Source organism: Silurus aristotelis (genome assembly GCF_946808225.1).
Source record: "Silurus aristotelis genome assembly, chromosome: 11".
Lineage (NCBI taxonomy): Eukaryota > Metazoa > Chordata > Actinopteri > Siluriformes > Siluridae > Silurus > Silurus aristotelis.
Genome location: NC_139584.1, coordinates 10,819,530 through 10,844,202, shown reverse-complemented (window position 1 = coordinate 10,844,202; position 24,673 = coordinate 10,819,530). Strand labels below are relative to the sequence as shown.

Here is a 24,673-nt window from a genome sequence, read left to right as displayed (position 1 = left end):
AAATTTAAACTAAATCCTAATATAACCTCTACAAAAACTTTTGGCGTTTGTCTTGAGGATCACAACAATCAGACATTTTTCACTCTTTTCAGATTTGGTCAGATTTCACACCACTCCATTCTCATACAAGTCTGGATTTTGGCTCAGCTCCAGTCTACATATATAAACTATCTGCTTCATCATGCTGCTCCTCATTTATTTTCACACGTTCTCAATCACACTGGCCACTGGCTGAACTACTTATACCTGGTCAGGATTATGGTCAAACAGGTAGACCAATACAGCTTTCAGTGTGAGCTCTCACTCTAAAGTTACAAGTCTAAAGATTTAATGCCACACAAGTGCAAACAGGATGCAACTGCTGACAGAGGCAACAGGAACATGTGTCTATTTGATCTTGTGAAAGTACCATCACATGGGTTACCTAGTGAGCCTGTGGTATGCGTTTCCTAATGACTCGCACACAACATTCGGGTGTCCAGCATGCAAATTTCTTCATCTTAAAACATGTGGATGTCAAAAAAGGGGCATTTATCAAAAGTAATACACAACCTGATGGATACTACAAGTTTATTGAATTGCTGTATTAAATTCCCTACACTAACATCTAGGGACGGTGGCAAAAAAAAAAAAAAAAATACTCATGCGTGTGAAGTGGCGAAAGGCTACGTGCAGAAACTTGCGTGCACAAGTTTGTACAAAGCTGCTAGTGTGAGTAAGCCTGTGTGGGTAGTGATCATCCTGTTCCTCCTGCTCACACTCATGTGTGTTGGTCTTTGGAGATTAATGCCATTGAAAAACTACAAGACAGTTCAAATTCTTCACATGATGTAAAATAGCCAAGTGTAACATTTTTATTTCGAAATATCCAAGACCCTGCGCATGACAAATTCTTATTTTACCAAACAATCCATTATAATTCATTCTGCGGTGTAAATGTATTGGTGCTATTTTAAATACCGATCTTGCTTGTGTGCACGCACACATTTAATGAACAACTGCATTAATATGTTAGGAATGCATTGACTATTACCATTTTTCTGTGTGTGACTTGACCTTGAGAACGTACGTGAATGTTAAGCATTAAGGCTCAAGAGATTCTCAAAGAGGATGCAGGTGCCATAAAGATATGAGTTACAGCCAAGGCCATCAATGCAAACTTTATCTACTCCTTGCTCTAGCTTTATATCCCATAAGTTTTATTAACAGTGAGAAGCAGAGTTCTCAAAAGCAAATAAATGTGTAAATGCGAGGCAATACAAACTATTGTAAGCGATGGGTTAGGGTTACTCTGCAGATTATTTATTTTTTTTAAACCACCATTTGTGGCCTATGAACTTGTGTGGCGATATTAAGCTTGATAAATATCTTGTTTAAGCAACTCTATTCTGTGTACCATCCATTCGAGGAGGATTTCAACGGTCTAACTGGATGACAGCTGCAACTACATTAAACTTTTACCTTGACTTAAAGCAACCCCAGAGCAGGAAATTCAAAAAGACATTTTGGATTATGCAAATAAAGCACATGGGTTAGTTACATTATGCAAAATTATCAATAACAGGATGTCGTGATCAAATCAAAGAGTTACTGGCACCATTCTTGGGGCTTTTATCCTATGATACCAAAGCATAACACAAAGCAGTTTAATACCCTTAATACTTAAAATCTTTTTACTTTTTACCCACACATTTTAACTGCTTAATGCTAAGGCACACCTGTGTGACAAGCTAGTTCTTGTTATCGCTATTAGAAAGTAAACACAAAAAAGCCTCTAGTTACATTGAAAGCTCAAAATGCAGAGACCTCTGCCCTGAAGATTTTCCAGTCTCCCTGAACATTAAAATGTGCCAACACCTGACACTCCCTTGAATGTGAACAATCAAACATATAGTTTTCTAATATTTTTTAATAACAATCTGTTTATTATTCACATTGGATTATGCACAGCATCCAGACATTATTACTATAGAAACGATGACAGTGATGTCAGAGCTGTGGTGTCAGAGCTGCTGTTACAGAACATTAATCGGCACATTCTGAGATCGACAGTGATCTCAATTATTGCTCTTGATTCTTCGTGTTCAACAGTGGTGCAACTGAGCACCACACCTCTCACACAAATTTCAAGGAAAAGCCAAGCCAGAGGAGAGCAATAAAATGCACTTGGAGAATGAGTTGAGTATAATAGGAGAATTCATTGAACTCTCTGAAAGACAAGACTGTAGTCTAATGTTCTTTACATCTAATGCTATAACTGTGCTCACACTTGAATCTAACACACTTCTGTAGAGCATTGAAGGGCTCAGAGTGTGCTTGAGAAACAGGCTTTCCTCATTCGTCAGGAAATCTGGATCATGATCTCAGTATTTTGTGCACTTGGGCTGCTCAAGCGCCTTCTCTGTTTCTCTCTGCCGCTGTGTGTCAACAAGACCAGAATTTCACAGGATGTCCTCGTTACTATGCCGACCGTCTTAACATCTGCGAGAATCAACTCAAAATAACACACCAGACCAATAAAACTGCAGTAGGTTTGAAGAACAACTAGGCCGCATATATGCATCATATATTTAGCATTATATAATCAAATATAATATTTATTTAATGGATGTGTATGGCAAAATAATCATCACTGCTGGTAAAGCAAATATTTCTTGTTAACCATAATTCATACACTATCTGATCTGAAATCGACTCATGAAGTACAGTGCCAGTCAAAGGAAGAATATTTTTCCCTAGAAAAAGACATTTTCAAACTGACTTCACACTGGAATATTTGCTTGCTAACTGGATTTAGGCACTGAGGTCTCTTTAAGTCAGATATACTGTATATAGGGCTAAAAAAAAAAATTCCCCTGATACACTTCAATCATAATCAGCAGCAGCCCACTTGAGGGAGAACATGTCAACTTGGACACTTTGCTATAGACAGGTTTTGAAACCCACCACCCGCATCATCATACAAATGGATAGACTGCTGTTGCATAACAATATATAAGCACTTTTGTACGTCGCTCTGGATAAGGGCGTCTGCTAAATGTCCCAAATGTAAATGTAAATATAATATGTACAAACCTGGATATAAATAAATAATAAAACAAAATAGGCTAATTGAAAAATATAAAAAGGTACAGAGTCAAGTCAAGTTTATTTCTTTAGCTTTATAGAAAACAGTTACGTTTGCTAGAGACTCAAAGCACTTTTGTACTTCACTCTGGATGAGGGCGTCTGCTAAATGCTGCAAATGTAAAAGTAAATGGTGTGCATTTATCCCTGATGAGCAGCCATGGCGACTGTGGCAAGGAAAAACTCCCTTAGATGTTATGAGGAAGAAACCTTGAGAGAAACCAGACTCAAAAGGGGAACCCATCCTCATTTGGGTGACATCAAGACTGTGATCTTTAATAATAAATCTTTAAACTAAACAGAACACTGTAGAGTGAGATCTAACGAGCACTGGAGTGTAGGATTATGATTAATGTTCTTTCTACAGAATGAAATAAATTTTTGTCCCTTTACCTATTAATGAGTTTGGTTATTTTGGGGAGAGGTTTGGGAATTCCATTGTGAAATAAAAGATTATTATAGGTTGCACTGTATGTTAGAGCTGCTCAGGTCTCAGTTTAATTTGAATATGAACTGGACAGGGTGAAAAATTGTTTTCTGGACTACAACGATTAATATGTAATGTAAAAAAATAATACAGAATTTCATATGAACAAGAATTTGAACTTTTCTGTATACGGAACTACTAATGTAACAGCCACTTTTGATTTCAGGCCATGTAATACATAATATTTCCAGTAACACACATGAACAAGACAGCAGGTCACTGTTTGAACATAAACACTGCTGTGACCGTTTGCTTATTTTACTACAATGTAGTAGAAAGCCAAATGGGAAAGTGAAAGTACAAGACAGCTGAAGTAAGCAAAAGCCACTGACCTCCTGCGTACATGACGGCTAACATGATTGAGGAGATCCATGAGACCTGGCTGCTGGTAGCATCGAAGATCACTTCGATCTCCTTGAAAAACACTGTGATGGATTTTGGGAAGGCGTACGAGAAGCCGATGCTAATGAAAGCGCCGACCACTACAGCCCAACCCCAGCCCCCTTCAGGGGGGGTGTAGCCTACTGGACCGCCTGTCGCTGGAGGCATCGCTACACGGCCACAACAATCAGGAGCAGCAAAAACACAATCAAGCCGAGCTGGTCACACACGGTCAGCCTGTAAGAGAGACAATAGTAAAATAAATTATTAGAAACTGGAAACCAACATTTGCAAGGAAAGACACCATTTTTAAATACATTGCACAGAATTATCCATGCTATAACAAAAACAGTCCTGCACACAACAACTCTAGATATTACTGAATGGCAAGCATAGAAATTCTGTCTAGTTCTTAAACTGTCAAAACAAACAACAAAAACAACACGTTAATCATCGTCATAATCCAACCTGCGGATGTGTGTGTGAGAAACACTGGACAAAGCATACATTTAAAGACAGAAACTGACAGGATTGCTGGTTAAAGCATACAGCAGCACTTAACACTGAATATCCTTTAAGTAAATTAATAGCTAGTGTAGCAAAAACACCAGTACTCCATAGGTTAGATCTGCGTATTTTCTGGTATAGGTACATTTTGCGCTCATTACCTAGAAATAACAATTTTGAACTTAAAATCAAACTAGTGGTTTGTTTCTTAAAATACAATAAAAAAAAAAGATTAGTTTAGTAATAATTTATGAAGAATCTTGCTTCTTAAAAAAAAAAAGGTAATATGTATAATAAAGACAAGCAATCTAATTAGATGCCATTTTATATTGGAACAAGTTGTACCTACAGATGTAGTTCCTTACTGTTTAACCAATACTCAGCCCACACACCGTAACTCTTTAACCAACACTGACAGCTCATTAACTCCTACCATCCTCAAGTGCACTGCGCCCTACTGTAATGCGAAAGCAAACGCCATCAAGTGTTTTGAACGCTCTGCTGAGGGACCAGGAATCATTACCTTGTTAACCATGTGATTATGGAATTATCTTTAAACATGTTGGCTCATTCTGTACTTAGGATTCAGGCCTCATTAGACACACATGCTTGCACAAAAACAAACCCAGAGTAAGATTCTCACCATAAAACAAACTTAAAAGCTTCTCTGATTTGAGGTGAATACAGTCAGTATGGGATTTGTGACTGGAACGCTGCCAGAAGACATTAAAGAGAGTCAATAGGTATCTCGCTGCTCATGGAGCTTCAGTGACCCAATTCACTTACTGGATTGTGACTTCTCAATTTCGGCGTCTCTGGGCCTGAGCACTGAAGCCAGGGGTCATGACTGAGCTTTTCCAGAAAATCTACACAATTATATAGACACAAAGAGAGAAACCACATCTCTGGTGCCTTAATGAAACATGTCTAAAGGTTCAGAGGCCTCTCAATGAAGCTCGTCACCCAGGATGCATCGTGCCACTGCAGAACTATGCGAATCAGCTGATGCTCAACAATTAGCCATACAACAACTTTCCAGATAGGTGAACACCTAAAAATGTGACTAGATAGGAGTTAAGGAAATATGTAAAATGAAGTCTACAACTCAAATTTATTAGTTAGTCCAGTGGCAAATGCATGTTTTAACTTCAAAGGAACTTTACTGACACAGAAAATAGTAGCAAATTTTTTTTTTTTTTTTTTAACAGTTAATAAAATAGTACACCAAGTTCAGGCTTTCAACAAAGTCATTGCCTATGAAAAGCCAAAGGACGTTTGGCCTCAGTGACTGTACTTAATTCCGGCTAACAACTTTGTCCCCTAATGGATTTAACTGTGAGGTGACTGCATGTCCTGCCAGCAGGAGAGTTACACAAGTTTATTGCCCCCAGCTTTGTCAGTGTTTCCACATACCTGCATGTTCTTGATTCTAAAAACGTCATTCGTGCATGTAAATATTCAGGCTAATAAAAATAGTTTTACAGTCAGCCAGAAGTGATTAGCATGGAAGACCGTGGGATTCAGAATAAGCATTGTGTAAAAAAAGTTACAGTAAGAGTATGTCAAAATCAGCCATACAAACATTGAACACATTGCTTTTAAATACATGTCCCCAAAATTTAATAAAATGAAGTCTGGAGGCATTTTTATTTGTTCTCTTTATTGTACTTACTTGTCCATTAAGCCACTATGATTAAAAGCTGTCTGGCCATGAAATTTGCCTGTCCTTAGGGGATAGGCAACTGATTTGTCAATCCATGAACAAAACACATAGGGTATGTTAAATATTGAGGGGAAAGAAAAATAAAATGAGAAACACACACAAACCCAGCTAAAACTGTTACAGCTACATCCTTCCGTCTACAATGGTGTAAAATGATACACTCTGAGATTATATACACATAGACTGAAGCACCCTTGTGCCATCAAGCCTCCATTTGTGTGTACAAGTGTACACATGACCTTGACCTACTCATTTGAATAATCAATAAGTGTTTCACTTCAGCCTAAACCCCTTCAGTCATTGCTGTACTATAAAAATTCTGTTTGTGTATGTTATGTTTAAATGACTGAAGAAAAAATAAACTAACTAACTAACTAAGACTTCATTAAACAGCACAAACATACTGATCTCTGTGTAAATGTTTAATGAATGTTTGCTGTCTTTTGGAACGTAAAGACATTCAGAACTCCATAATGCACAAGCAAAGACTTTTACAAAACTGAACTGAAGACAGTGATTTTTTTTGTGATGCAAAAAAAAAAAAAAAAAGATGACCCAGTGAGTGCTGTGTGGGTGAAGCCTGTGCAAGAAAAATGGAATTTCAAAAAAGGCCTTTAGCTCTGCTAACCTACTTAAATTTGAGAGCTCTTTCTGATACGAAAAAAAGAAAAAAATATATATATAGAAAGGGGAAAGAAGATTTGTGAATGGAGACTCTCAGTACAGATTTAATTACAGTCTCTGAAGACATGGCTCAAGATTAGGGCTGCAACAACAAATGTTGTTATCGATTATTTAGGCTGTTCAAGTTGCGGGTTAGCATGACTACAAGACAACACAACTGCTTGCAAAATCCAGCAGCAAAAAAAGTGCGTCCCCCAAGTCATCCAAGTCAACGGGAGCATTTTATATTAAAACACAAATCAAGAAAACCTTACCTACAAGTTATGCAAAGTGGAGCTTGTGCGGTAGGGAAGTACCACAGTGATGCATGTTAGGAAGTTTACTATCTGGCTCGAAGTACCAATGTAAGGAAGTTTCACTATCCGGTCTGATCATGAGCTTGTCAAATAATGACTGCTACTCTGTTTTAGCCTTTTAAGTTTTTGGTGGAGAACGGTGCACTGTGATGTCACAGAGGTAACCTAATATGAGTGGTAAACTGTGAATCTTCCTCTAGTGGTGATGCATGGAAATACAACTCAAAGGGAATGCTTTCCTACAATGCACAAGCACATTGGAAAAAATAAAAATAAAAAATAAATAAATTAACACACCGGTATCACAGATGAAGGCGAGACAGCACGTTAAGCAAAAAACTGTATAATCCTCATCATGTGAAAATGGTATAGTTTAATAGTGCTATTGTGTAAATAGTTTATTTGCTAACTTCAGGACATTCACACTGGATCAGTTCAGTCGTGTGTGTGTGTGTTGGCTTGCTGCGTTTTTTTCCGTTTGATTCTCTTTTTATAGCATAACTGAACAAAACATGTTTATTTTTATTTTTTTACCAAAATCCGTCAAAACAATATTATATAGATTTCGAAATAAAACACCGCATTTTTTTTATCCGATTAATCAAAATCTAATAAGATAATAGTAATCGGGATTAATCAATTATAAATTTGATCTTGAGTAGGGCTGCAACTAATGATCATTTTATTTGGAACAAAACCTGTGTGAGATAGTCAGCAACCTGTTATGCTCCTTCACACATAGTTCCATCATTTTAAAAATCTAAATTTCTCAAAAATTCCCAAAGGAGTTTCAAGGATGCTCAATTTTATTTCAAGACCTGGCAAACTGCTACACTAAATTATGTGAAAATATATAACCCTTTTAGCATTCACTATTAAATATTTTTCTTCCCTAATCCTAAAACCAAGTGTATCCCAGTACTCTCAGGGTTCAGTGAATTGTTCGAGGAGTATGAAAATGAAGTAAAAAAAATAAATGAAAAAAATCATATGCAAGTGCACTAGATCTGAAAACCTATATCTCTGGGAAGAAGCTAAACAATAGTAACTGCAATGCACAGCACTATTACATGAACCCAACTCGGTGTACTAAGTGTCACTTGGAGAGAGAGTGAGAAATTAAATGTCAGTGATGTTCAGCATGGCTAAGGCATGCGACTCCAAACATGCAGGGATGATTTTTTTCCACTGTGGAAAACAGGGGCACTTGATGAACTCAGTTCCAGGCTGTAAGTTCCCTCTGTGAGCAGGTGAGTGTGCATATAACAGTGAAGATCAAGGTAACTGAGTAAAACTTTACCGAATTATCAGGCTGTAAGTAATAGCTTACTACCTGCTGACACAAGAAGAGCTGAAACCTTGAGCCATACACATTTAGGTGAATATTAAATATATATATATATATATATATATATATATATATATATATATATTAAAAAATATAGAAATGCTGACTCAGCCATTACACAGTTTCTGGTTTCGTGTATCCTGTTTGTGCTGATCTGGACTTGTGCAAAATATCCAAACAAGGAGAGTCACAGCATCTGAGCCACACTCAAGAGCAGCAGCCCCAACAGGCAGCACATCTTTAGCCCAGAGAATCCAGCAGGATTATTAACACCCTTTGACACATTTATACATACAGGAATACCCTGTTTATCGGGGTAGTTAAGTTCCAAAACCGCCAGCGATAAACGGAAAACTGCGACAAAACGGACGCCACCCCAAAAATGTTTAAAAATTTAAAAAAAATTTTTTTAATTGTTTAAGCCATATATCATCCTCCCACATATTTAAAAAGCAGACAGAAAACATGTGCAAGAAATACAGCAGGATGAATTTTGTGTCAAATCGTAGAAACAGTACACCATCAAATTTATAGTACAATAGTTTCTCTGCTTGTTTATTGGTTGAAGTGTTCTATGTTGTCAAAAAATTAGTTAAAGATACACGTCACCGCATTCTTTACTTTCTATGCTGTATTAACATTTTATAATTATATTTTAATTAATAAAAGGTATAAAATGTATTATCATTAATAAAAACAAAACTCCATAAAAACAAATCCTCATAGGGTTTTTGGTCTGTCGTTCTGTCCGCAAGAGACCGGGAAAATCAGCAAAACAAATTAGTTATGTGGCAAATGCGATTCTGCGATAAACCGGGGGTGCGAGATTTGAACCGCTGTAAAGCAGGGGATTAATTAATAAAATAACGCATGCAAGTGCATAGATTTGATAGGGTCTCATTACATGAAAGTTATGCTATTTTTTTCCCCCAAAAAAATTAGTCAACCTAACTTTTTTTTTTTTTTTTTCTTTTCCTCTAATGGTTTTAGATGCATAGAGAGGAATCTATAGTAAAGTTCAAACCTGTATATTCTTAGTTTTATGCATGTAGACCTCCGACTTCAATTCAGACCAAAGGGTTTTTATAGCTGGGTTCCAATCCAGAAAGTGAACTGGTCATTGCACAACACTGCTGTTTTTACATGAAGTTGTGTTTGGCCCAGTCTAAAACTCCTGGCAAAAGAAAGCAGGTTTTGAAACTAAATATTTTCCTACTTAGCAAATTTCATGATTAACCTTCATTTTAGACCATAAACTACCAGCTAAAATATCGGCTGCTCTTCACTGCTTTTCAGGTAGTTCCATGAATCAACAGTTGATTTTTAATCATTGAAACCACAATGCCTTTGCCAGGTGAATAAGCAGGCAAGGTGCAACTGGGTTCAATTCATGGCAAATCTCCATCCATTTCTTTGTGCTTTTATTAATTTATTTTTAATAATTTACCTACATGAATAACCCCCCTCCAACAATTAGTTACTACTACTTCTTTCGGCTTCTCCCATTAGGGGTCGCCAAAGTGGATCATCCGTCTCCTTCAAACCAACTACCCGCATGTCTTCCCTCACCACATCATAAACCTCCTCCTTGGCCTTCCTCTTTTCCTCTTTCCTGGTGGCTCCATCCTCAGCAGTCTCCTACCGATATACCCCATGTCCCTCCTCTGCACATGTCCAAACCATCTCAATCTCGCCTCTCTCACCTTGTCTCTCCAGTGCGTACCTTCACCTCTCCAGGATCTTTCAACCTGCTCCCCACTCTTTCCACAAATCACAATATCATCCGCAAACATAGTCCATGGAGACTCCTGTCTGACCTCCTCCGTCAACCTGTCCATCACCACTGCAAACAGGAAAGGGCTTAGAGCCGATCCTTGATGCAGTCCAACCTCCACCTTAAACCAGTCGTACTGTACAATTTACTGCTGTCACTTTCCTTAGACATGTCTTGCACCACCCTCACATACTTCTCAGCCACACCTGACTTCCTCGTATAATACCACAACTCCTCTCTTGGCATCCTGTTGTACGCTTTCTCTAAATCCACATACACACAATGCAACTCCTTCTGACCTTCTCTATACTTCTAAATCAACATCCTCAAAGCAAATAATGCATCTTTAGTGCTCTTCCACGGCATGAAACCATACTGTTGCTCACAGATGGTCACCTCTTTTCTCAGCCTGGTTTCCACTACTCTTTCCCATAACTTCATGGTGTGACTGATCAACTTTATTCCCCTGTAGTTACCACAGGTCTGCAAATCTCCCTTATTCTTAAAGATCGGTACCAACGCACTACTTCTCCATTCCTCAGGCATTCTCTCGCCTTCCAAAATCTTGTTGACCAACCTGGTTGAAAACTCCACTGACATCTCTCCTAAACATCTCCATGATTCTTCTGGTATAACATGTGGTCACTTTTCACGTTCATCAGCTGCTTAAAACACTCTCGCCATCTTGTCAACACACTCCTCACTAGTCAACACATTTCCATCTCCATCCTTTAATCGCTCTTACTTGCAGCACATCATTCCCAGCTCGGGCTCTCTGCCTGGCCAATCGGTATAAATCTTTTTCTCCTGCCTTAGTGTCCAACTTCCCATACATCTCCTCATACACCTTTTCCTTGGCTTTCACCACATCCCTTTTTTACCTGCTTGTACTCCTGCCCACTTTTCTCATCACTCTGTCGATCCCAATTCTTAGACCATCTTTATGCTCTCCTGCACTTCCTTATTCCACCAAAACATCTCTTTGAATTCCTTTTTATTTCCAGATGTCACCCAAAGAACTAGTCTAGATGTCTCCCTTATCACTTCTGCAGTAGTTGCCCAATCATCCAGCACCTCTTCACCACCACCAAGCCCCTGCCTGTCCTCTTCCCTGAATCGCTCACTATAGTCTTCCTCCTGCAGTTACCATCATCTTATTCTTCTTTTAGTCCTCATTCTCCTCTTCTTCTTAACCTTCATAACCATTCTACAGACCACCATCCGATGCTGTCTATCTACACTGTCTCCTGCCAACACCTCACAGTCTCCAATTTCCTTCAGGTTGCATCTCCTACATAGAGCGTAGTCCACCTGTGTGCACCTTCCTCCACTCTTCTAGGTCACCCTATGATCCTCCTAAATCCTAAAATCAGTGTTCACCACTGCCATTTCCATCCTTTTAGCAAAATCAACCACCATCTACCCTTTAACATTCCTCTCCATAAGACCATACCTACCCATGACCTCCTCATCACCTCTGTTCCTATTACATACATGCCCATTAAAGTCTGCCCCAAATCACCAATCATTATTTCGTAGGTACATCTACCACTCCATCTAACTCACTCCAGAATTATTTCCTTCTCCTCCATTACACAACCCACTTCTGGAGCATAGGCCCTGATGACATTCATCATCACTCCTTCAACTTTCAGCTTCATGTTCATGACTATCAAAAACTTTTCACCTCCACTACACACTTACTGTACTCTTGCTTCAGGATCACCCCTACACCATTTCTCTTTCCAGCCACACCATTATGGAACAGTTTAAATCCCCTCCAATGTTCCTGGCCTTACTCCCTTTCCACTTGGTCTCCTAAACACACAACATATTTACCTTTCTACCTCTCCATCATATCAGCTAACTCTCTCCCTTTACCAGTCATAGTACCAACATTTAAAGTACCAACCCTAACCTCCACTCTCCCTTACTTCTCCTTTTCCTGCTGTCTCTGTAGATGTCTTCCTCTTCTTCTCCTCCTTTGGCCAACAGTAGCCCAATTTCCATAAGGGCTCTCCATGGCATTTTTTTTTTAGTTGAGGCCACACCAAAGAATGTACTCTGGCTGTCAGTGGGATGCACCTTCTCTCAAAACACTACAAATCAGCATGGGTGCCGGTGTCAAGTATTACGTAAATAAACCTCACAACCAATTTCACAAACCTTATGACCATCGGACACCCATCATATCTGAACATTCAAAACACTTAAATCAAACTTTCACTGCAATGTTTTTGCCAGTTCTCGGACATGTAACTTTAGTTGAGTTAATGTCCGAGACTGGGTTAACTGTGTGATGCACAACAAAGCTCAAATGGTAGGCAGCAGCTTTTGTGTTTCATGACTAGAATGCAATCAAATAAATGTTTAATAAAATTATCAAATATAAACTGCGTACCAATCACCGAAAGATTATTATACCTAGAAGTCCAGACAAATGTTTTTTTTTTTTTTTAAACACACATTGGCCATTTGGGGTCCCTTAACATGCTCGAAAACTCTTGGAATTTGGCACACACGTCAGAGTGTCACACGTGTCACTAGGCCCAGGCAAAGGCTAGAATTCAGGCATGGCAGGGGGGCTCTGTAGCGCCCCCTGTAATGCAAAAACCAACATTGGTGCACAGATCCGGCAATTATGTTCGCACATGCACGAGAGTTGGTACACACATAGATCTCATCGACCCGAACAACTTTCACAATCAAACCTATTAGCTCCGCCCAACAGGAAGTCGGCCATGTTGGGTTGTTTTATAAGTGCATGCGGTGAACTTTTAAATACGCCTCCCAGAGAATTCATGCGATTGACATCAAACGTGGTGAACATGATGCCGAGACATTGCACTTGCTAAATTGCAAAGGGATTTTTGATATCTTGAATGGTGCTGCCATGGCAAGGTGACAAATTTATGGCAAATTCAGGGAAACAGGAAGTGTCTAATATCTAAAGCAAAAAAAGTCTTATTGGGATGACACGCGCTGTGTATGTACGGCCAAGGATTTCGATTGCATCGATGTGAAACTCGGACATAGCGCCACCAACAGGCGCCAGAAAGTGTGTCAGTCACAAAAGGTGGATTTTTTGACAGTTGCATGTGGTGAACGTTTAAATACTCCTCCTAGGATATTCCTGCGATTGACACCAAACGTAATCACAATGATGCCGAGACATTTTAGATGATAAATTGCAAAGGGATTTTTTATATTTAAAACGCTGTTCCCATGGCAACGCGTCAAACGTAACTTTTATTTCGGGCACATTTAAGGCTTTCGGCGTGCTTAGATTAACTTGAAATTTTACACATACATCACATTTGTCGGCTGTTAAGTGTGGACAAAAAGGTCGGACATTGGTGTGTCTCTTAAGTGGCTCACTAGCACCCCCGTTTGTCTAAAATGTGGGGTTTCTTTTACCTACAGTCCCCAAATGGGTCAGTAACACCATAAAATAGTCCACTGATATTTACCCACTTGATGCACTTGCCCACAGTGCGTTGTTTTCTGGGAGGCACCGTATAGCGATACACAAATGTGCGAGGGCCCGCCATCGCTGCTTGCAGCTATATTTATTATTATTATTATTATAATATGGGGGAATTTCTTACCCAATTAGAGTTAACTGGATTGGACTGCTGACACATTGGCATTAAATCTCACAGTATAGTAACTAATATAAGTAGACCTCCTGGCTCTAGTTTAATATCCCATAACCACCATAACTAAACAGCCAAACATTGAGGCCAAGCAAAATTCTAACTATTAGATAATCATAGAATAACAAGCATAAATTAATGTGTGCCTCACATCCAGCATTTTATTTATCTTTTTGTTTGTCAGTACATGCAGAACATGTTAAATGTCTGCAAAGCTACAGCTATGTCCTTTGGTTCAGTTTGCATGTCAGGGGTGATGTTTATCTGTTTGTACCCAAAAATACAAGGTACGTTTGATACCTGTGCTTGGATCAAATCACATTCGTACTTCTATCCACACACATAGTTTAATTGGACAAGTTTAAGCTTTGACTTTCTAAATATATAAAACTGTAAATGTATGGGGATGTTCTTGTAGCTCTAAAGACATGTTCTGACAGTGATCGATTGCGAAATAAAAAATCTGCAAGTCATGGTTAGTGCTTGCTTCTATTCACCACACACATTGGATGAGAATATACCAGTGTGTCAGAAAGAGGTCAGCAATAAAATGACTCGGTCTGAAGTTTGCTGAGTACAGAACACACTGCCTGTCTCACTTTACTCATACCAACACTCTTGGGAGAGTGGAAAGCACATCACCGTCCAAGTAAAGCAAACTACAAATCAGTATGTCCATGTACACATTCCCAAACTGCAGATTAGAACCAATTTTTAATAACTACTCATTTAAACAGCAGGCAAAAAAACAGCTTACCAGACACTATTAAGTTAAAATTAGCCTTAGCCCAATATATTACACTTCATGTAGGTTGCGCAGTGACCACAAATTAAGTCATTTTCCAAATGATTTAATATGGTAACACGGCACTTTCTAGGTCCATTTACAAAAGCTGTATAAGATTTGCTGCACCTGAAATTGCTCACTCGTTCATTTATTCACTTATCCCTATATAGCACATGGCAGCTGCCTTCACTGTATAGTTCAAAGAGAGTGAACTTCAGACTCTGACTTAACAATCCTACATGGTAACCACTGTGTACAATTTTGTCATAACTGTTACCCCTTCCCTGTAATAACCACTGTGGTGTACTGGGAAACAGTTTCTTTTTGTCAAGTTTTTAACCATTATTTTTTTTAAGACATGTTTATAAAAAGGATTAAAATACACAGTTGTAGATTTCGTTTGGGGAGATAGTCAGTTCTCAAGGGTACATTAAATATACACTTGAAATCAGAATGCATTGTATTGTGAGCAAATGAAGTTGAATTTAGCGCTGTAACGATCCCTCAAGCAACTCGATTACAAAAATTCATCAAGGCAAATTAAACCTTGATGCTTCGTTGAGTACATTTACCTTAACACAGAGCTCTGCGTTTCCCACAGACCAGTATTACTCACGCAACACCCACTAAACTCTGGAGCGCTCTAGACAGGTAACAGAAACATGCCGCAGAATGAAAAATGAAGGAACGGGGTGGGGAGGACAGCGAGTGGCGAGGAGAAAACTCAGGCCAAAGAAAACAGCAAAAGTTTCCAACGCCTGGGATCATTTCAAACTAAAATATAAAGAAAACACCTTACAGTGCAGGTACCGTTTTAAAAGTCATTTGAAAGATTTTTGAAATTTATTTAATTTTTTTATATACAGTGCAGTCAAAAACTCCCCCCGCGGTGGCCGTGTTAAGTAGGTTATTATTCGTTTAATGAAACTGAATTATTCTCACGCATGTATTTATTTATTAAATCTCTCACTCGCAATGTAGTTTTCTTGTCTCCGGAAAAGCTGCTTAAAGTTTTCCATGTGTATTTATCACCATACCCTTCCAGTTTGTGGACATCCTTTAGTACAAAAGTACGAGACACCACATTAAAGTGAAAAGGGAAGCTACTAAGAAATGGACACTTCAACATCAAAAGCGTGCAAGATATTTCTATTATATATTTTTAAAACATTTAACAATGTCTACATTTTTTGGGGTTTAACAAAACTTCCACAATTACACTGGATAATTGTTAACAGAAAAAGCAATTATAATGAACCATAGCTCTCAGAGCCGGGCAGGGTGGAGCATTTCTAAACACATGCATGACGCACCCAAAAAACAAAAACACACCACCACATGTGCAACACTAACATTGAAGAAACAGGAAGTCTACACTTCCTATTAAGATGATCAGTAGTAATGCCAATAATGTCATTTATAGATACAGTGTAAATGAAATGAAACATATGGACAATTAAGCCCCGGTATAGCCAAGCTGCCACTCTTGGGCCCTTGAGCAAGGCCCCTAACACTCTATGCTCCGGGGATCCCTTACGAGGGAAATATCAAGGTCCGTGACGTCGGAGTGACGTGGGGCCGCCTTCCCATGGGCTCACCACCTGCAGGAGGGACCGTAAGGGACGGTGCTGTGAGGATTGGGCAGCAGTCGAAGGCGGGGGCCTGCTTAGACTGCTGCCCCCGTGACCCGAATTACGGATAATCGGGAGAAAATGAATGAATGAATGAATGAAGGACAATTGACACTGTCCATTTAATGAAGGGCAACTTGAGAAAAGAAGCTGAGAATATACTTCCATCATGTACAGTACAGGTTATACACATTGAAGTGTGATGTGTCTATATGCATATAATTCAGTCAAAAAACAAGTCACAGTTTATTTAAACTGAGGGGAGAAAATAGGTGGCCGAAGATTAACTTAGCATTTGTATTTAAGCCTTGTAATACTGTCAGTCAAATCAGTCACAATCACAATGACGCAACTTGTACTGTACTACAATATTCAACACTTTCTGCTCTGTTTCTGCAGCATTTCCTCTAAAATTCATAAGTACTGGCACATCCAGTATGCCCAAAACAGTCAACTTAATATGAATCAGTCAAAACATTCATGACTAATGACCTCACAGCTGGAAAAGTCAGTTCTAGAGACACCGCATGTTGCCACGTGAGCAAAGTGCAAACAGGGTAACACGGTGTACGTGTGGTGTTGTGTAACCTCACCCATGTCAGATTCAGATACAGACAAGGGAGAACGGTCAGGCATGGTACAGGTCTTCAATTTTGACCATGTCTATGGAATAACCTGTAAAAATGACAACCAATAACGAGTAATCTGATGTGAAAAACTAAAGATTAAAGACATTCCATTGGCCTCATTCATATACCATACCGTAAAATTGATAAACAGACAAAATGAAATAAATTCATACCAGAGTTATGATAACTGGCTTTTAAAAAGTGCAAGTTTGTTTAATGGTAAATATTTGAGAGGTTTGTGTACATAATACTGCCTTTCCTTGAGCTGCCTTTATATCCAGATTACACACAGCTATAATATGGATGCGAGTTTTTTCTTTCCTCCTAATAAAAAGTGGGGAAACTTCTATACACATTTACATGCAGCAATTATTACTCAGCTAAATTGTTTGTCATTACCACATTCCTATAAATTTGATTAATTCTGTAATACTATTAAAATGCAATAAAGCAGAGTTTAACTGATTAAATGATCAAACTGTTAAAGTGCATGTGAACAAATTATCTGTGAAAATGATTGCTGTTTGAGTGAAAGACTCCAAACAAACTTTTATTCACGTTATTTTTTTGTAATTTTATTTGTTTAGTGTTATGGCCCTATCATTCATTAGAAATGAACATAAGCAAAAAGACTGAATCTGTGTGGTATTTCTAACAGATAATGTGAAAAGTATAACTTTTCTTACAGTTTGTTGGCATATTATATTCAAACAATATCTTGTGTAGTACAAGAGAGATTCCAGTTAAAATGTAGGTCATAGAATGTTTCAACAAGGACGAAGAGCACTAGCAGGCCAAAAATGGTATGGCACTCAGGATACCCACCCAACCTCCATCTTTCACACACGCACACATGCCATCATTTACACAATACAAAAATACAACAAAGCCAGCCCTAATCCTATTTGAATTTCCTTTCTTTTTCACCACGAATACTAAACGTCTCTCCTCACCTTTCTCCTCCCTAAGTGACCCCTCATTCTTTTACTCCCTCAGTCTCATTCCACTATGCTAATGACTAACATCCCAACAACCAAGTCTAACAAACACCTTAGGTAAAGTTCTATACACAGTTATTTTCAGTTACTCATATACTGAAAATTGTTTGCGACCTAAATTCAGAATACTGATTTCTCTAATCAAAATAGACTACTCGTGCCCTCCATATCCTTCACACTACAACAATGCCTATTGCTAAGATCACTACCTCTAATTTGACCTCTGATGATATGCAACCAATGACCTCTGGAACTCATACAGTGCTAACAATAGACTAAACTTTCCATTCACATGACAAAAGCTATAATGTCATGGCACAACATTGTGTGCTGCCATGGCAGTGATTACACACACGGCATTTATACTTCTTTCAGGTAGACCCAGACAGACAACTCGAGTGAGGAGTCTCTAGATTTTAAACCAACTCACAGGCATAAACAAAGCAAATGACAAATTAAAGCAACACTAAATTCACATTAAACAAATCCAAACAATGATTTTCTTGCAAATAAGAAGTAGTAATTTCTGAAAAATACAGCTAAACAATCAGCCCAGCTACAGCTATTTGCAGAGTCACTGCTATGTTAAGTTAAAAGTCAACTTTGGTGCACTTCTGTAGATGGATGTTAGGCTTGACAACAGTATGGGATGCACTAATTAGCTCAATATGTTGCAATGGCAATTAAATTACTAGAAGATTTTTTTTATTACAAATATATGAATTGATTTGGTTTCCTTGAGCCACAACGCATTAGCTGTTTAGAATGAGGTTTCATTTTTCCTTGAACACCTAAAGGACAAAGCAATTCTATACTCTACAGACCACAAGTGCAAACCAGAAATCAAAAGTCATATAATCTGTTTATGACTATTCAGAATTGGCAAAGCAATATCCACATTTCTGACAACTTTACAAATGTATAAAAATTCATTCAGAGAAAAATAAATAAATAAATAAATAAATAAATAAATAAACACATTGACTTACACATTCCAACCATTTGTTATTGCAGTTTAGCTCCGGTGAATCCGGCCATCTATTGATCATCATGTTTCCACACTTTGGGTCCACCAGGGCTAATTTTGGACTAATTAAATCAATTGAGCATGATTTGAAAAGGTCTTCCTCTCTACCTCAAACAGCTGGAAAACACAGATCAGACCAGTTACAGTTACAAGGCAAAGAAACTGCCTGTTGAGTTTAGACACAGGACTGTGTTGAGTCACAGATAAGGGGACGGCAAAAAAAAAAAGGGCGCCTTAAAAGGTTTCTGGGAGCACACCCACCATAATTCTAAAAAGAAAAAAGTTGGGAACAACAGAGCTCGCTGAATGGCAAGCAAAATGAGGAGAATTGCATTGATAGTAGGTGATCAAGAGTTAGCTCCAAGCTGACCATCAACATAGCTTACTAGCCAGAATGCTTATAAAGCCCAATGACAAGAAGATGCTCTGCATTACAGCTCGTTGAAGACACGTTATAAGCAGCAAAGTGTATCTGAGCAGATTATTAGTATAAATAAGACTCTAATAGACCACAGACACTGGAACAATGATTGCTCAATATTGAGGGGTGAAGGGGGCATATGAAGACCAAAAAAACTCTTATCTGATAGCCTCTATTTGCTAAACCCTTCAAACAACAATTAGAGAACCATATGAACTTTGTCCCAACAGCACAAAGTTGAGGTATGGGCCCCTGCTGTGCATTTTAATGTTAATTACATCTAAATTAGATTCAGGGGCAACTCCCACTTACCTTCTAAACCACAGAGTGCACAGGAGGTATACAATAAACTTAAAGTGAGCAATTAGAAATCTTTTCATGAGGTGTGAGTATCATAGTGATACGATCCCATACTTAAACTTCTGCACACAATGATTTGACATCTTATAACTCTGGGAATTATTACACTGGGGTATATTGTGTAAGCTTTACAAAGATACCAAATATGTTTTTGCAACTATCAAGTCAAGAAATGTTTTTACAGAACTGTCTTTCACAGACACTTTCCTACATGCAACAAAACACTTGCTAAAACAGTCTTAAGAAACAGGCGCAACTTGAGATTTCTTAATCCCAATGGTCTTATCATGATCATTAGGTTTGATGTTTGAAAGTTTAACCTGACCAGTTTGATGCTTGTCGGCGGCAGTTAGCAGACACTTTAATTACATTTACTCAAGTACATTTTTGTACAAACTGGATTTTCTTCCCATTACAGTTTATTTTGGTCATATAGTGCAATTAGCTGCAGAACTGGATCAACTAGACAAATAAATCAGGTAAACCAATTATGAAATTATCGACTGTGTTGCTCACTTATGATGCCTCAGTAATAACTGAATGTTCATTACAATTTTTAATGATCTAATTTTCTCATGATCACAATTATAATGAAATTCACCATTCAACACACATTTAAAATATAGATATCTAAGTGAACCAAGTAAAAGACCAACTTTCACATTCCACAAAATTGGCTGCCAGAGGCAAATGGACCTTTATAGAGTAAAAAATAAATAAAAAGAGATTACACTAAGTGGTTATGTCATGTGCACTGCTTTCTGGAAAAATAAATATACAACCAATAACTGTTATTAAGCAGCAGTCACTCAATGTGTTCAACATGATGTAAGAAGTTTAGCCAAATATGTTGACTGGTTTACATTAGTCATAAAGCAAAGTCTCTGCAGCTGTAGGTTTAATACCAGTTCCATAGGAAAGAGACAAACATACTCCATTTCTTAAATTTTTTAAGTCAATTCATTAGTTGCAATTTCAATAGATTTTGTCTGAAATAATTTCTTAGGCCACCAACAAATGATACTCAGTATTTACCGTATTTTTTGGACTATAAGCCGCTGCTTTTTTCCCACGTTTTAAACACCGCAGCTTAAACAATGTAGCGGCTAATTTATTTTTCCTGGGTTTTTCCCGGTTTCACAAACTTTAAGCCAAAAAAAACTGAAACCTATAACATTAGACCAATGCAATTTCCAAACGGGAGAAAAAAAAAAAAAAAAAAAAAAAAAAAAAAAACACCTCACGTGTGTGATAAACTCCCCAGAGAAATACAGTGGTACCTTGACCTACGAGTTTAATTCGTTCCGTGGACGAGCTCGTATTTCAATTTGCTCGCACATCAAATCAGTTTTCTATATTGAAAATATTTAAAATGGCATTAATCCGTTCTAACCCTCAAAATAACCCAGTTTTATGTTTCATGTAATTACATTGGAAAATACATTTCTAAATAACAAATCTTGTATAAAAACATAATAGAAAGAGTATGTAAAGATATAATAAGGTTTTATTCAGTGTATTTTCCTTGGAGATGAGACGACTTGAGCTAACGAAAACGCTGGTGGGGTGTGTGTGGAGGGTAGAGGTGATAAGTGGAGGCAAAACTCGTTTTGTACTATCACTCCTGTACATTACGTTTCCCTAAACTTTAAAATGTTTATCTTATTTGCGTCACAATCTTCGCTTTCCGGCTTTGCCATCTAGCAGCGGCGTCTCAAGCTCGTACCTCAATTTTTTGCTCGCGCAAAAAAAAAAACGACAGAGTGCCTGCTCGTACCTTGGAAAACGCATACATTAATGCACTCGTAGGTCGAGGTACCACTATAGTTGTGAAAGGAAGGAGGAAGACAGTGAACAATGACTTACTTGGTAGGCTACTGTTTAGATACAAGCCGTTGTAGCGTGTTGAGTCTGGGTGAAGGAAGAGCTCGCTAAAACTCCAGTTGCAACACAAATCATAAGCACAGACAAGTTTCCAAAACTCGTGCTTTTTTTTTTCCTTTGCAACAGCATTATGGGTTAGTCAAAGAAAGTTAGAAATGAGCTTTAAAAATAAAAAGGACATAATCCTTGGTCTCCACACACGCAGTAATACCGGAAAAATGCAGTGCCAGTCTTTTCCCAAAATACCGCTATGCTCCTAATAGAAGCGCAACATATTTCACCCGTTACACAATGTGTAACATGTCTTTCGTTAAAGCCTGTGTATAGTACATTAGTGTAGACACCTGCGGTATGTTAAAAATACAAATATTTGTCAAATTCAGTGGGTGCGGCTTATATAAGCCCGGAAATTACGGTAGTCACTATATCTACATTTGCTGCAAACTTTAACCCTACAAACCCACTTATCTTGAACTAGAAAAACAACTGTAGAGGATCATGCTTTTCTGCAACATTCAACATCTGGGAACTGCTTATATTAATCACACTAGGGTCACTAACCTGCTTATTGCTGTGTGTGTGTGTGTGTGTGTGTGTGGGGGGGGGGGGGGGGGGGTCTGTGTGGAAGTCTTATCAACCAGAAACAAACTAGTTGGCTAACATCAGCTGTTTTGTAAAGCCCTATTTTCCCTCCAGAAACATTGCACCATGCTGACTGATAAGGGAAGAAGTTTGAGAGGCAATATTTGGGTGTGACCACTGATTTTGCATTTACACTAAAATGTTTAATGCCTACCCTGTCTGACCCCCTCCGGGCAGAGCAAAACATGTCTGACACCCTGCCGGTCAATTCATGCATGAGGATTGAGATTATAGTGGGATTCATATGCATGCAAACTGAGCACTAATGACTTAAGACTTAGAGTGTGAGATGTGCACCTGTTTAACCCCATTTAGGCATTTCATGGTAATGCAGGTTGTTTTGGGGGTTCACCTACAATAGTGGAAGTGGTGAGACTGTGGTTAAGGGTTAAAGATTTGATGGTTGTGGTAGTCAACATCTTTTAGAGTAAAGACCTTTCATTTTAAGTTCTTCTGTAGGACTTATGCCGCATGCTTCATGTCTCAGCCCTAGTCTCCACGGCAAGTGTCTGAATAAAGTGTTAAAAAAATAAATAAATGAAACAGCCCAGTGAGTAAATATAAAGGGTGAGAAATGTAAAGCTGTAGGGGGCATTCAGTACAGGGATTCACAAATCAACACAATATGCTTTAAAAGTTATTGAATATCCAGTAGAGGACTGATTTCAAAGAAACACTTTCCTTGGTTTGCATTTTCTGTTAAGAGGTTTATTTTTTCCCAGCATACTTAAAAACTAAAAGGACAGAGCAATTCCATAGTATACTGGCCACAACAACATTCTGATTTATCCAGAAAAAGTATTCAAATGTCAATGCAAAACAAAAAATTCTAATTTATGTAAAATAATAATAATAATATTTTTTACTTGTCACATATTACAGCAGAGTGAAATTTGTGCTTCACATATCACAGTGATTTTAGGAAACCAGGGTCATCTTGCAGCACAGAAGGTTAAGGGCTTCGCTCAAGAGCCCCATGAGTGGCCACATGTCCGCACTGGGTCTTAAACCACTGACCTTCCGATCACCCAGAGCCTTAACTACTGAGCTACTAACAGTCATATCACATATGATCTACATAAAACCTGTGCGATGATAGTTTAGCTCTAGTGCATCCCATTCCTCTGGATCACAGTTCTACACTTTCCACATGTGACTAATTGAACATGATTGGGAAAAGGTACATTTTAGTCTATATAACATTAAACAGGGAACTGGCCCGAATTTTTTGGATGGTAGTTGCTTCAGCAGGAGTCACAAAACACCCACTGAAGGACAAACCAGGACAGATGAAAGTTCACCTTAGTGGAGCAAATGAGGGAAAACAGTGAGGAAAATCAACTTTAACCTGCTTTCATTCAAGTTCATCATCATCATGAAGGTCATGAGCACCAGATATCCAACACACACACACACACACACACACACACACACAAGCCCAGTGTGCGAACACGTGAGCTGCTCGTGACACCACAGAGCCATTTAATTCCTACAGGCGCTCTTTGTAGCACCGTTACCACCACGCAGTCAGTTCCGCGTGCATGAGAATCTAGCCACGTTGCTAAATAGAGCTAACTACAACCAACAAGCAAATGAATGATAGCTAATTAGGACACACGTAAGAAAACACGTATTGCGGCATGTAATAAGGCATATGTGGGGTATATTTTATTACTGACTAAACCTCCATAGAGCTGAAAGTCAAATATACTGGAGGTGAAGAGGAAAAAGCCGAGATTCATTCATACCATGAGGAACGCTTGGACAAAGAAGGCGCGAAAGATGCTGAGAGCTAACACGCTAACTCTCACAGACTGTTAAGTGGCTATTTAAAACGCATAAATAGCTCTTTTTGCCATTCGGACGTGTTTTCTTACCTGCTTGTTGGAGTCACTGTTGCCTGTTGAGCTGCGAATGATCCCCGGCAGACCGCTCGTCTCGGAGTGGACGTGTACATAGGTATGCTGGAGCCAAGCTCGTCCTTTCACGTTAGGGATTGGCCTGTGCGCATGCGCGCTCTTGACTCGAGTGTCCAATTACTACACGCGATCGGCCTGTTTGAACCTCGTTTACGGCTTCAGCGAGCGCATTTGCCCAGTCCCAGTCTTGCGTCATTGGTCAGTTGAGCTGAGTGAGAAGAGTGTAAGGACAAGGATAATAAAAAAAAAAAAACATGCTCAGAGAGACTCAAGGATTGGGCAATGCTGACTTGAAACTCAGTTCCTTGAAAAGCTTAGATCTGTTTGAGTTTGATCTCTTGTCACTAGATCCAGTGCAAGCAGAGGAGAGCTTCCCTTCGATAAGTTTTCTTT

The 24,673-nt window shown here is 38.6% G+C and overlaps 1 protein-coding gene and 1 long non-coding RNA gene across 3 annotated transcripts in view; one reads left to right on the top strand and one right to left on the bottom strand.

Moving 5' to 3' along the window:
* Positions 1-24,462, bottom strand: part of slc16a1b (solute carrier family 16 member 1b) — a 30,038-nt gene extending 5,576 nt beyond the window's left edge. The window contains exons 1-2 of one of the 2 annotated variants that reach the window (XM_083554789.1): positions 24,239-24,462; positions 3,946-4,231 (exon numbers count right to left, since the gene is read on the bottom strand). In XM_083554789.1, coding sequence (XP_083410915.1) covers positions 3,946-4,162 — 217 coding nt within the window. In that variant the 5' untranslated portion in view covers positions 4,163-4,231; positions 24,239-24,462. Of the gene's footprint in view, positions 1-3,945; positions 4,232-19,016; positions 19,194-24,238 lie in introns of those variants that run through there. The other variant, XM_083554790.1, reaches the window with a different exon arrangement.
* LOC310733496 lies at positions 1,278-7,490 on the top strand. The gene is made up of 2 exons (XR_014535765.1): positions 1,278-6,492; positions 6,604-7,490. It is a non-coding gene; the product is annotated as an uncharacterized lncRNA (long non-coding RNA).
* Positions 24,463-24,673: the final 211 nt, after the last annotated feature.